Raw genomic sequence first — 12181 nt, forward strand, 5'->3', positions numbered from 1 at the left:
CCAGATTTGACAGTAAAGAGTGAGCAGGTGCATTGTTTTAAAAAAATGTATAAAAGATCTTAGTAGATTACTTATGAGCAAACTTTGACACAGATTTAGGAATGAATAAACACTGTCTTCTTTCTCCAAACTTCCCTTGATTGACTATAATGTTACTGAGGGCTAACAGTTAAAAGTCCCAGCCAAAAGTCCAGAGCTTAACTTCTGCATTTTTGCACTCAATCCTTTGTATCGCGAGAGCAGGGGGAGAAAAGAAAAAAAAAAGTTTTGGGGAAAGTTGAGCAGAGCAGGGATGAGGAAAGAGCTGTGCTGTGAGGGAGAGACACAGTGAGTTTTACCATTCTCATCCTCTGGAATGCATCAGCTCCTCTAACTTATCTGTGCAAAGTCAACACGCAACTGGATGCGCACGAGCAGACTGCAGAAGTTATGATGCGCATCTATTTATAGCAGCTCAACGAAACGTTTGAGTGACTTTTCCTCTTCTGCGCAGTTTTTCTTCTAAACGTTTATTCAGCAATACCTGCAAGTGAGAGTAAAGTAGTCCTCTGTCGGGTCTGAGGCGAATCTCCTGTTCGGGAGACAAGGTAAAGTAACGTCTCACTCGTGCGCAACTTTGCACATTATCAATTTTCACACTGCATGCTTTTGCGACTGTGAGCAGAATGACTTTGTAACTTAATAACACAAGAAGTCATATCACACCAGCCACTTCTCAGAGTGCTGCAGATTTGTTTTTCTTTTGTGCGCAGCATCTCCTCCACTCTCTCCTCTGCGTCTTTTCCAAACTATTTTTTCTTCATTATTATTGTTTTGCAGCTTTGACTCCAGACTGCAGAGGTCGACGGAGCTGGGGAACTAGTTGCAGGAGACTTTTACTCTTCCGAGCACTGGAGTTGTATACACTTGAGAGTGGATATGCCGGACAGTAAGTGTAGAGGACGGCTGCTGCAGTTGGCCGTGGCTCTGGTGGCCTTGCTGTCGCTCTGCGCCGAGCTTGGAGGCGCTGCAGAGGTGGTGGAGACCGGAGACAGCGAGCTGGTGACCAAGCAGACCGACTCCAGAGCCAGCAGGGCCAAAAGGAGGGGAGGGTCGGACGTCCTCAGAGGGTAATGTGACTATTATATCCCTATTAGTCCAATTTGGGGACAGTTTTTTCTTCCACTGTGTGCCAGTTCCCCACCAACTTTTAATTTGAATGAGCATCTTTCTGTGTGTGTTGGAGCAGGTGTCTGTTCTTCTCACGTTTGCTGCTCTTTCTGGTTTTTCATGATCATTGCAGATCAGAATACACTTTTCCTTTTTATCAAGCAGGCTGAGACCCATGAGTGACATTGTCTGTGATGGGAAGTTTGGAGCAAAGTTTAGTAATTAAATACTGGCAGGAATATCACATTCCTGCTGACTGCAATAATAAATTACATCCAAACAAAGGAGGCCATTGGTCGTGTGTGGCTGTGGCAGAGAGAGAGAGAGAGAGGGAGAGAGACTAACAGCTTAATCCTCTTGCTGGCCAAAAACACCACACCCCAGTTGTGGATAAATCACATCTGCAGCTGTACACAGTGGGTCACTGCTGGAGAGGTTGTGTGTATGTGTGTGTGCATGTGAAGAAAGAGTGGGAGAGAAAGAAAAGACAGACAGAAGGAAAGCAAGAAAGAAAATAAAGGTCTGTGTCCAGTGATGACAGCAAACAGCTGATGAAGGTCACACAGTAGACAGCTCAATGAGCATTCTCCACAGGCATTTTTATTTGACATGCTTTAAGTTAATTTATCAGAACATCTGGGTTCAGAGGCAGGAAGTGCATACAGGCTGCGTACTGTGTCACGCTGACTTACAAGTATAAGAATGTTTCTGAGATCCAACAGGCTTCATTACTCACCTCGTAGATCTGTTTGGAGTTACACTGTGCTGTATATACGCTGACCCCTGGGGTCAATACATGCCAAGTGGGTGGTTACAAATCTACATATGTAGGCCTGTTAAAGACCTGTAGGTGGCAGGATGGCCCAGGTGTTCACTGAAATGCTTTTTACAGGTGCATCAAATTTCCTAAAACAGCTTGTGCAGCATAATATTTTCCTCAGCAAAAATATTGTGCCAAATACCGCATGCCAGGCCGCGCCCGACAGTGGCAAGATCACTGCAAGTAGCAAACACCATAGCATTGCCCAGTGGTTTCCAGCCTAAGGGTTGAGACCCCCACAGTGGTTTGCAAGATGTAAGATGTCACAATAATACCCTATAATTTGTCTTTAAATGTTTTTCTTGTCAAATACTTTATAGTTTAACCTAACAAAAATCACTCTTTGATTGAGCTGCTGACTGATCATTACACCCATGATGAGGGGTCATAAGCTGGTTTTGCAACATGGTGTGCGGCAGGGTTGGAAAAAATATATAAGCAATTGCTTGATTTGCTTCATTCACCAGACAAAAAAACAATAGTAATCTATTGAGTGGCTGGTAGATTTTTGAATCCACCAGCCACAGTGGCAGGTGGATTCAAAAAGGTAATTTCCAACCCTGGTATGGGGTCACAATAGAGCTATGATTGGCCCCAAAAACCAGACCCGACCCTGCATGAACCTGCAAAGTTTCTGTCCAAGCCTTGTATGGCAGCAGTTTTGGGCCCAAGCTTAATTAAAAAGCCTAATTTCCTCAGTAACATTTTTTTAACATTACACAGACCAAAACATCATGCATTTAGAAAAATAAAAAATCAGAAACTGGAGTGAACCCAATCTGATTCAAGCCCAGGTGACTTTTGAGAAATTACAGCCCAACCAGGCCAGAGACATGTACTGTAGTGTTGTTGCTCAAAATGTTTTTGGAAATGTTTGGACATTTGGTGTTTTTGGGGGGGATGTGAAAGTATAATTTCAGTATTTATGGAGAGGTTGGGTGTTCGCTAATCTGGATTTTTGAGTGACATGGAGGTTAGAATGTGATGACTGAATTTTGGTCCTGCTGTTATTGAGCAATGTGCCATTATTCCTGCTATGTCTGATCAAGTTTTATGCAGTATAGGGGGGTCAAGAAACAGTAGATTTGTTCTTATAGTGTTCTGGTCAGTATTGAGCTTCCATCATGCAGTAGGAGATGCTGAGGGTCTAAGGACAGAGCATGTCTTCTGGTCTGTAAGAATGAAACAAATCTGACTTGAGAGTGATCTGAACTGTGCAACATTAGGGCTGGGTGATATGGAGAAAATCAAATATCCCAATAGTTTTGACCAAATACCTCGATATTGATAGTGCAGGGTTGACTAATGGTGCTTTCATAAAATATTTACACAATAAGATTTTTGATCAGTAATCATAAGTAATGTGGATATAATGGCTAAGTGGCTAAGTGAAAAAAGGCAAATAATAGAACAGCTAGAAAAGTCTGGAAAGTTCAGAAATTACATCACTTTACTTAAATGCAGCCTTTAAAACCAGGAAAAGACAACACTTATCCGATACCTTATATCCTATTACAATATCCAAAATCTAAGACGTCATATAATCATATATATCATATATCATATGTATCCAACCTCATATAATGATATCGATATAATATCAATTTATTGCCCAGCCCTGTGTAACATCAATTATTGACCCTCTGATGCTGCGTCTTCCGCAGACCAAATGTGTGTGGCTCAAGGAACAACGCCTACTGCTGCCCCGGCTGGAAGACTCTGACTGGAGGAAACCAGTGCATTGTTCGTAAGTATCACCTCCATTATTCCTCTACTGGTATAAAATTCGGGTCAGGCAGAACTTTTTAACATCACCATTAGTAGTTTTCAGAGTCCAGCACCCAGCCGTTTTTTATCAGAGCCATGTAGTCACAGAGTATCGCACCTGAGATACAAAGTTGTTGTTAGGGCTGTCAGTGTTTAAGGGTATCTTCTGTATTTTTCAACCTGGATCCAATTTTCTCATTTTCACTGTGTTCAAGTGACTAATGGCAACAGCCCTTTTTAAATTGGTCCTGTATTGAGTGAGACTGCTGCAGCTGTGTTATCACTTGGGGCAATTGTGCATCAGCACTTTACGTCCACTAAAAGTGTTTGTTTTTGCGTTTTTGTTAAAGAGTAAGACCCTTTTTGTTTAACCAGAAACACCCACAAAATCACCATCACCAAACCCACCAGACTCTATTTAAATAAACAGTAATTTTATCATTGTTAAACACACTTCATTAGAAGTCCATTACAACAAAATAAAACTCACAAAACTCTTTGTTCGTCTTTCCACTGCTCCAACAATCACCAACTCTGCTTTGGGTGAAATAAACCCTTAATTTACTAAGTCAGATGTAAAAAATGCTGCCTCTATACACACTAAAATTACGGTTTATTTAAATAGAGTGTGGTGGGTTTGGTAATGGCGATTTCGGGCCTGTTTCTGGTTAAACAAAAAGGATCTTACTCTTTAACACAAAACGTCTGTCTCTGTAGGGTTCCTTTCCACATTGTTGGCAGACACTTATAATAATAATCTAAGCACTTTTATTGGACTTACATTGAGGATGCACAAATGCCCCAAGTGATTACATTACATCCTGTTTCGCTGCTGCTGACCAAACCTTCTCGCTTAATACTGGACCAGAATCAAAAATTGTTGTTCCCATCAGTCACTCAGACACAAATATGCGGGAAAACAGGGTTCAGATTAAAAAATACCAAAGTTACCCTTTAAATTCCCTGAAAGTTTCTATCTTGTTGGAAGAAATCTAGCAGGAATGTGACTCCCCCAGACCAGACTTGAATATTCAGTGATTTGTGGCACATAAGAAATTAATTCATCCTCATTCTTGAACAGTATCTAATCAGTAAAACAAGAATAAAATGCGCTATTATTGTGATTGATTATATAACTTTTTTTTATTGTTCAATGAGTCATAAATAATTGTCATTTTCAGACCATGAACAAGCAATGATACTGACTGCCAACAGTAGTAGAAGTTTTGTTGCATTTTGATGTTTCAAGGTTTGAACAGAAAGAAAAGTAATGCAAAAGAGTAACATTTATGGTCCATTTACATGTAAAAAAAAACCCAATGCAAACATTATCTTATGTAAAATACAAAAAACTAGTAGATGCTCTTTAGATGGTGGAATTTTCACGATTTATCCTATGTCCTCTGATGCACCTGTCTGATTGGTGACACCATACAGGTGTGCAAAACATTTTTTTTAACGCCTAATTAATGGGACTCATCTATGGGACTTTTGATCACCCAACAATTTTACATCAGTGGGTTATTGTGGGTAACGATGGTGATAAGCCGATAACATGACATAAAACAAGGGCAAATTGCTAATTCATTCTGGTCCATTTCCTCTGGTATTCTGGCAGCAGTTGCTTTTCTGGTTTCTTTTCTCTTTCAGTTTATTTCCTCCCCACCTCTCTCCCTCTTTCTCTCCCTCTCGCTCCCCTTCAGTAGACAGGAAGGTCTGAGAGGCTGTAGAGTTGTGTGATTGCAGTCTGGCTGGTCGGCTGGCCGGATGCCTGTCGCGGCTCTAATGACATTGTTTAGCAGTGGGGTTCAGGGAGTAGGGGTCAGTGGCTGGACTCTACCTGATGGGAGCTGGGGGCAGGGGACCATGCCAGTAACAGTCTGTGGGAAAGGGAACAACCGAGCGAAAAACAGCCGGTGCCAACTGAAAACACACACTGGTACACATTTATGGCAACAAAACTCAAAGAAGAAAATAGCTTCATGTCGTTGCCAATTGGGCTTCTATAACTTGATGTTAAAAGGAAGGTTTGGCCATATTTGGACTGTGGTCTGTCTGAGTTCTGAAATATTATAGATGAGAGTTCAGTGTGGGGTTTAGATCATGGCCTCAGTTGCAACAAGTGAAATTCAAACCTGACATTCCAAACCCGCAGCGGACAGGCTGACAAGCAACAGATACATAACATGAATTTTCTCTCACGCACAATAAAGACAAGTCCTGGCATCCAAAAGTAAGCACTGTTATTTTGTCTTGCACCTGACAGAGGACCTTTTCATGTTGTTTGACCCAGTGTCATGTTCCTTTTTGCAGCGATCTGCCGGAGTTCATGTGGAGATGGTTTCTGCTCCAGACCCAACATGTGCACCTGCCCCAATGGCCAGATCGCCCCATCCTGTGGCTCCAAGTCAGGTCATTAAACAGCACCTCCCCTTTCCCAAGGAGTGAACTCAGCTTGATGGGTTTTAGTATATAGAGTGCATAGACGGGGGCTGTAACTGGTATTTGGCCTATAGATAAACACAGTAATGGAATGATTTATGTAAATAGGAGTGTATGTCAAAACTTAGTGTGTTTTGGAAAGCACAGTGTAGACCACACCCCTGTCTTTGGGTATTTTTTAATAAAGGAGCTGTAATCTGAAGAAAAACATTTCACCATACAGTAACAATGACATGTGACAGATGATATATGACAGAAAACATGCACTCTTGTCGTGTGTTTTTCTCTGTAGGATAAAAATGAGAGACTGTAATTGGCTCAGATATTTAATGTTCAGACCACACTGTGCAATTTGCATCTTTTTTTCTAATGTTTTCTTCCCCTCATCATGACTAATGAGCACTAACTAACATGGTACAAAAAATATGACATGCTAAGCCAGAAAAACCTCCTGAAAACATCCCTTGAAACTACGTCAAGCAATTGATATATGTTGCAATCACGTTCGTGCAAATGGTGGTCAATCACGTGGGTTGTTGTGTGTGTGTGTGTGTGTGTGTGTGTGTGCGTGAGAGAGAGTCGGTTTAGGGTGTGTGTGTGCCTTGGAAGACATCCACAGTCAACATCTCCTCCATGTTGCTCTCTTGCAGCTCATAGCGCTTCAACCCGATGTGCTCATCTGTTTGCACACCATAAATTTCTAGGAAATTATAACCAAGCGTGACTTTCAAAAAACATGCTTCAGAGTGCATTTTGTTTATGTTGTAAATCTAATCTGGAGCATATGTTTGTGTACTCTGAATTTAACTCCCACGTGGCTCTTTGTGTATGTCTGTGTGTGTGTGCTTGTGTTGTGCCCACAGTCCAGCACTGCAATATTCGGTGTATGAACGGGGGAACATGTTCTGAGGACAACTGCCAGTGTCAGAAAGGCTACGTGGGAAACCACTGTGGGCAACGTAAGGATCATCCTGAAAATACCACTGTGACACACTTTAACATTATCAGCATGTTTTAACATAATTCAGATGTATTTAAGGTGGAGATATCCTATATAACCTGCATTTCTTAAAGTCCCTCTGCAAACACGTTTTGAAGTAAAAAATACTCATACAGTTTTCTCACATAGCAGTTTAAAAATCTCTGTAAAGGGGCCGGAAGCAGACCTACTGTTTCTCCCTCATTGCGAACTTTTGCTGCGTTCCATTTACCTGAGACGGAAAATCAAGAAGTTGTTCACAATACTAGTTCAAGCTAGGTCAGCCACTGTTATCAATACCTGTTGACAGGAATGAATAACACTGTGTTGTGCACCTACAAACATCGTAGCAACATATCCACAGATGTTGGAATTGACTGTGTTTTCAACTGTTTTAATGAGACACAAATAAGACAGAAGTGCTAATAAAAGTATATTACTACAGCTTTCACTACTGTTGATGTGGGTAGCAGCCATCTTGAATTTTGAGGTCAGGGACAGGGAGGTTCCTTCAACTTTCTGAGTTGGATGTCAAATTTAAGTTGTAATTTCCCGACTGGGAATACAGAAAATCTGACCTCTCAGTGTAAATGGAATGCATTGAGTTTCGCTTTTGCTATCCGCTCTCTCCAGCACTGCTCGCGCTAGGTCAGGGCTAGGCAACCTGCAGTTCCAGGGCCTCATGCGGCTCTTAAGACCCACTTCAGTGGCTCCCCGTGGCTTTGACATGAAATTATTGGGAAATGTATAATGGTTATATTTTTTTCAGATTTTCAATTGTCATTGTTGTAGGCCTAAAGTGATTATTGCATTCTACAATTGTAAAAGTGTGTAGCCCATACATTAAATTAAAAAAAACGTTTTTAAGTTTCATCAACTAAAATGTGAGTCATTCATCTATGACCTGGTGCCTTTTCCTCTAAATTTTGCTGAACTTCTAAAGTACTAAATGATTATAAATAGCCCACTGCAGAGTAGCTACCTTGTAGTAAATCATATTAATATATGCTCATTTAGACCTTTTCCTAATGTTGATGGGCTAATATAGACGTAATAGGCTGTTACCTTTATTCAAATATGTTTTACGGCTCCAGACAGAGTTTTGTTTTCTTTTTTTTTTTGGCCAATAATGGCTCTTTTAATTGTAAAGGTTGCCGACCTCACCACACCTATCTAGTTACAAACTTCGCACAGATACAAGTCAGTACAGTCAAGACATTCTGGAGGACATTAACATAAGAAAAACACATTTTTGAGTAGAAGAGTAGCTTGTGGTAGCTTGGTAGAAGTAGCTTGTGTTTCGTGCTAATTAGCAAATGTTAGCATTCTATCATGCTAAGCTAAGAAGTGAGCATGGTAAACATTAGACATGTTAAACATCATCATGTTAACATTGTCATTGTGTGCATGTTGCCATGCTAGCATTAGCACAGCTGAGTTCCCAGGAACAGCGCTAGGCTTTGAAGCCAATTTTACATGCCAAACGTGGAATTATAACTTCCAGGTCCTTCATATGATGCCATTGGGCCTAAAAAGACCTTTTCTGTTTAGACTTACTTTGTGAAAGAGACGTCTGATTTATGTCTGTAAAACAATGGATAACTTTATTTTTATCACCACCCACACAAAATTACTTGTTTCACTATCAAATTTGATCCATTTGCTCTGATAAAATTTCAAAAGTCGAGAAGACTAAAAAAATAAAATAATTTATAACCCTATTCAAGTTAGCAGAGTGCTAAACTGGAAAATTTGGGACTCGTACACAGAAGTTAGCTATAAGTGTCTAGTGCACTTGCTCTCTGGGCCCCACAATTGGAAGATCTGAGTAATTTCATACCTTGAAAGTTGAGTTTTTTGGCTTCATGTGCCAACAAGCAACTTTAATAGGAATTAAGTGGGGTCCGCCTCCAACACTGTATCCAGTTTTCATTTCATATCCACTGTACAGCCTCACAGGACTGCTAGCTTGTTGTAGTTTTGGCCGTCCTTCCTATTAGTAATAATAACTCTATACTTACCAAATGACTTGCTGAGACGTGATCATGGCAACTTTTCTAAAATGTAGTGCAATAGGGCAAGAAACAAGAGCAGTCAGATGAAAAGTTGAACTTATTTGGAAGGGAAAACAAAATGATTAATCGAACACTTAAACATCTACTACAGTGCACAGACCAACTTTCTGATTCAACTTCCATACTTATAAAAGTTGTGTGTGCACTGTTGTCCTGTGTAATGAAGGATCGCCACCAGCATTTTGACTTTTACCTCCAAATAAAGTGGTTTAGATCATCTGCCTTAGTTTGTCTGTGGCTGGTTCGATCAATGGCTGCTCTGTTTGTTTCCCCATCTGACTCCTTTTTAGTGATGTCATCATGTTCCCACATCTCTGCAATTCATTTAGTGACTGCAATGTTACTGTAACCAAGAGAAATGACGGACAAAAATACAAACATGAGAACCAAATGGTATAAACCAGAAATAACCTTTGGATTCCTTGTAGCTCGAAGTTGTGTCTTCATGTCAGTGTTGTGTCATCATTTGTTTTTCTCTCCTTTCTTCTCCAGCGGTTTGTGAAAATGGCTGTCTTAATGGAGGAAGGTGTGTGGCTCCCAACAGATGTGTGTGTACCTACGGCTTCACCGGGGCTCAGTGTGAGAGAGGTAATGAGTGTCACACTTGCAGTACGCAGTATTTCTCTCACTCATCTGACATCACACTCTCCCTGAGCTCTACAGTCACTACTCACTACTGCTCAAGTGTATTTCCAAAGCCACATGTGCTGCTTTTGTGAAAACGTGACTCGGTGCTGAATGGTGGTTGTTTTTTGTGACTGAAGACAATTCCTGCTTCGTCATGCCACCGGCTCCAGGAATGCGGTTTGTTGTGGAACATTTGCATGTCAAGCTTGAGCTCAGAAGTGACCATTATTTTCCACATCTGCTCTCAAACGACGCTCTGGGGAATGTTATGTCTTTCTAAATGTGCGGTGTTTGTTAACTGAAGACCTCCCAACCTCCTGTGGTTGCTCTCTGGCACATGTGAGCCGAGGCTCCAAAGTATACAAGCACACGCAAACAGAGAGCGGCCTGCGCTGTGTATGGTGCGTGTGTGTGTGTTTTGTGTATGTGCTGGGGGTTTGTGAAGGTGATGACCTGTAGAGGTCAAAGTGGTGACCTTTTAAAGCTAATATTTGGATTGGCAGCAGAGCTCCTAATTAGTAACGTCCCTTTTAACAAGGCCATGCTTCAGAGACCTGTCAGTCGGGTCTGGATGAGGATTGCTCCTTTAGTTTACTTTAGTGTTTTCTTCAACCCTGCAACTAATAAGACACTATCTGGATGCCTGGTGGGTTAGCGCCAGGCCTTATCTGCTGAAGCACACTGCTGCATGTTGTGACTTTGGTTTCCACTTTTTCCTGTGCAAGCTTGGCCAAAGGGTTTGTAGGACTGTTGAGGAATTTAAATCAGCGCACATTAACTTGTAGATGTTCATACTTTTCAGGGAATACAAGGAATCTCAGAAATGCTCTGCTGTTGTGTCTTGTGTTATGGTTCCTGATGAAGAAATGATATATGGGCAAAGAATTCAGCCACATTTTTAAAACTTTGATTCGCCATGTAAGGAGACGTACATGCATGCAAACGCGGCTGCTCTATGAATGGGCATTTTTTTGTCTGCTATAGTGAAAGTGTCCCTCTATTAGTGAAACAGGCAGACTTTTTGTTGTCTGTGTATGTGTGTTTGTGTGTGTCTGGGAGCAGCTGCTTGGAGACCAACTTCCATCTTCTGTCATTCATGTTGACACAGTTCAGTGTGCTGGACTGAGGTGTGTCACTGTGTCATTGTGTGTTCCTGTTTCCATGGAATCCAAGATTTGGATATGCTTCTACTGGTCGGTGCAGGGTGTTATTATGATGTTGTAATGCTGAATATATATATTTATAGGTAACATATATATATATATATATATATATATATATATATATATATATATATATATATATATTAGGGATGCACGTATCTGACCCATATATGGATACTTGCATATCCGATATGCCAAAATGTAACAACTCATTTGACCAATTAACCGATATCAGTATAACCACTTTTTTCCCCACCTAATTTTAATGATCATCATGTCTCTTCTGTAGTGGAATTAATATCATATCATGCATACATACTCTTATCGTATTGGCCCACCAACAGATGGAGACATGAAATACAATACTTTTCAGTGTATATAATATTCATTCATCGTGCAAATTAAAAAAAATCATGTTGGCCACTTGCAATAGTTCATTTTAAAGCCAATATTGGCCGATTCCGATGACGTGCTGATATTATCGTGCATCCCTAATATATATATATATATATATATGGTGCCTAGATAATCAACAGATAAATAGTCAACAATAGTTTGGCAATTGAGTAGTCATTTGGGTAATTTATTTCACAAAAATGTTAAATATTTTCTTGTTCTGGCTTCTCAAAATTGAGGATGTGCTACTTTTTCAGTTTTGAATATCTTTGGGTTTTGGACTGTTAGTTAAAGTTGCAACAATTAATCAATGAATCGTTTATTTGTCAGTCGGACTGCAACTAACAATTATTTTTTATTATCGATTAATCTGCCCATTATTTTCTCGATAAATCGTTTGTTATTAAAATTCCAGAAAGTAGTGAAACCTGCCCTGTGTAACTTCCCAGAGCCCAAAGTGACATCTTAAAATGGTTCATTTTATCCGACCAACAGTCTAAAAATCCAAAGCTAATCTGACATTAAATCACAGTCTGACAAAAAACATCAACCCACCACATTTAAAAACCATGAAACTATTATTTGATCATCAAAATAATAATTTTCTGTCCATCAGCTAAGCGATTATTGACTAATGATTGTAGCTCTAGTTGACAAATATCAACTGAATTGCTGACTAATTTGAGAATTGATTAATTGGTTCAAGGAATTCTCCATTCCAGCTTCTTAAAGCCACGGTGTGTAGGAATTTCTCCCATCTAAC

The 12181-nt window shown here is 40.3% G+C and overlaps 1 protein-coding gene across 1 annotated transcript in view; it reads left to right on the plus strand.

The window, feature by feature from the left end:
- Positions 1-282: 282 nt before the first annotated feature.
- fbn1 (fibrillin 1) overlaps positions 283-12181 on the plus strand; it is an 84696-nt gene continuing 72797 nt past the window's right edge. Inside the window, exons 1-6 of the mRNA XM_033638592.2 lie at positions 283-587; positions 820-1109; positions 3634-3716; positions 6050-6148; positions 7042-7137; positions 9725-9820. Coding sequence (XP_033494483.2) covers positions 919-1109; positions 3634-3716; positions 6050-6148; positions 7042-7137; positions 9725-9820 — 565 coding nt within the window. The 5' untranslated portion in view covers positions 283-587; positions 820-918. The remainder of the gene's footprint in view (positions 588-819; positions 1110-3633; positions 3717-6049; positions 6149-7041; positions 7138-9724; positions 9821-12181) is intronic.

This window comes from Epinephelus lanceolatus, chromosome 2, assembly GCF_041903045.1.
Source record: "Epinephelus lanceolatus isolate andai-2023 chromosome 2, ASM4190304v1, whole genome shotgun sequence".
NCBI classification, from domain to species: domain Eukaryota; kingdom Metazoa; phylum Chordata; class Actinopteri; order Perciformes; family Serranidae; genus Epinephelus; species Epinephelus lanceolatus.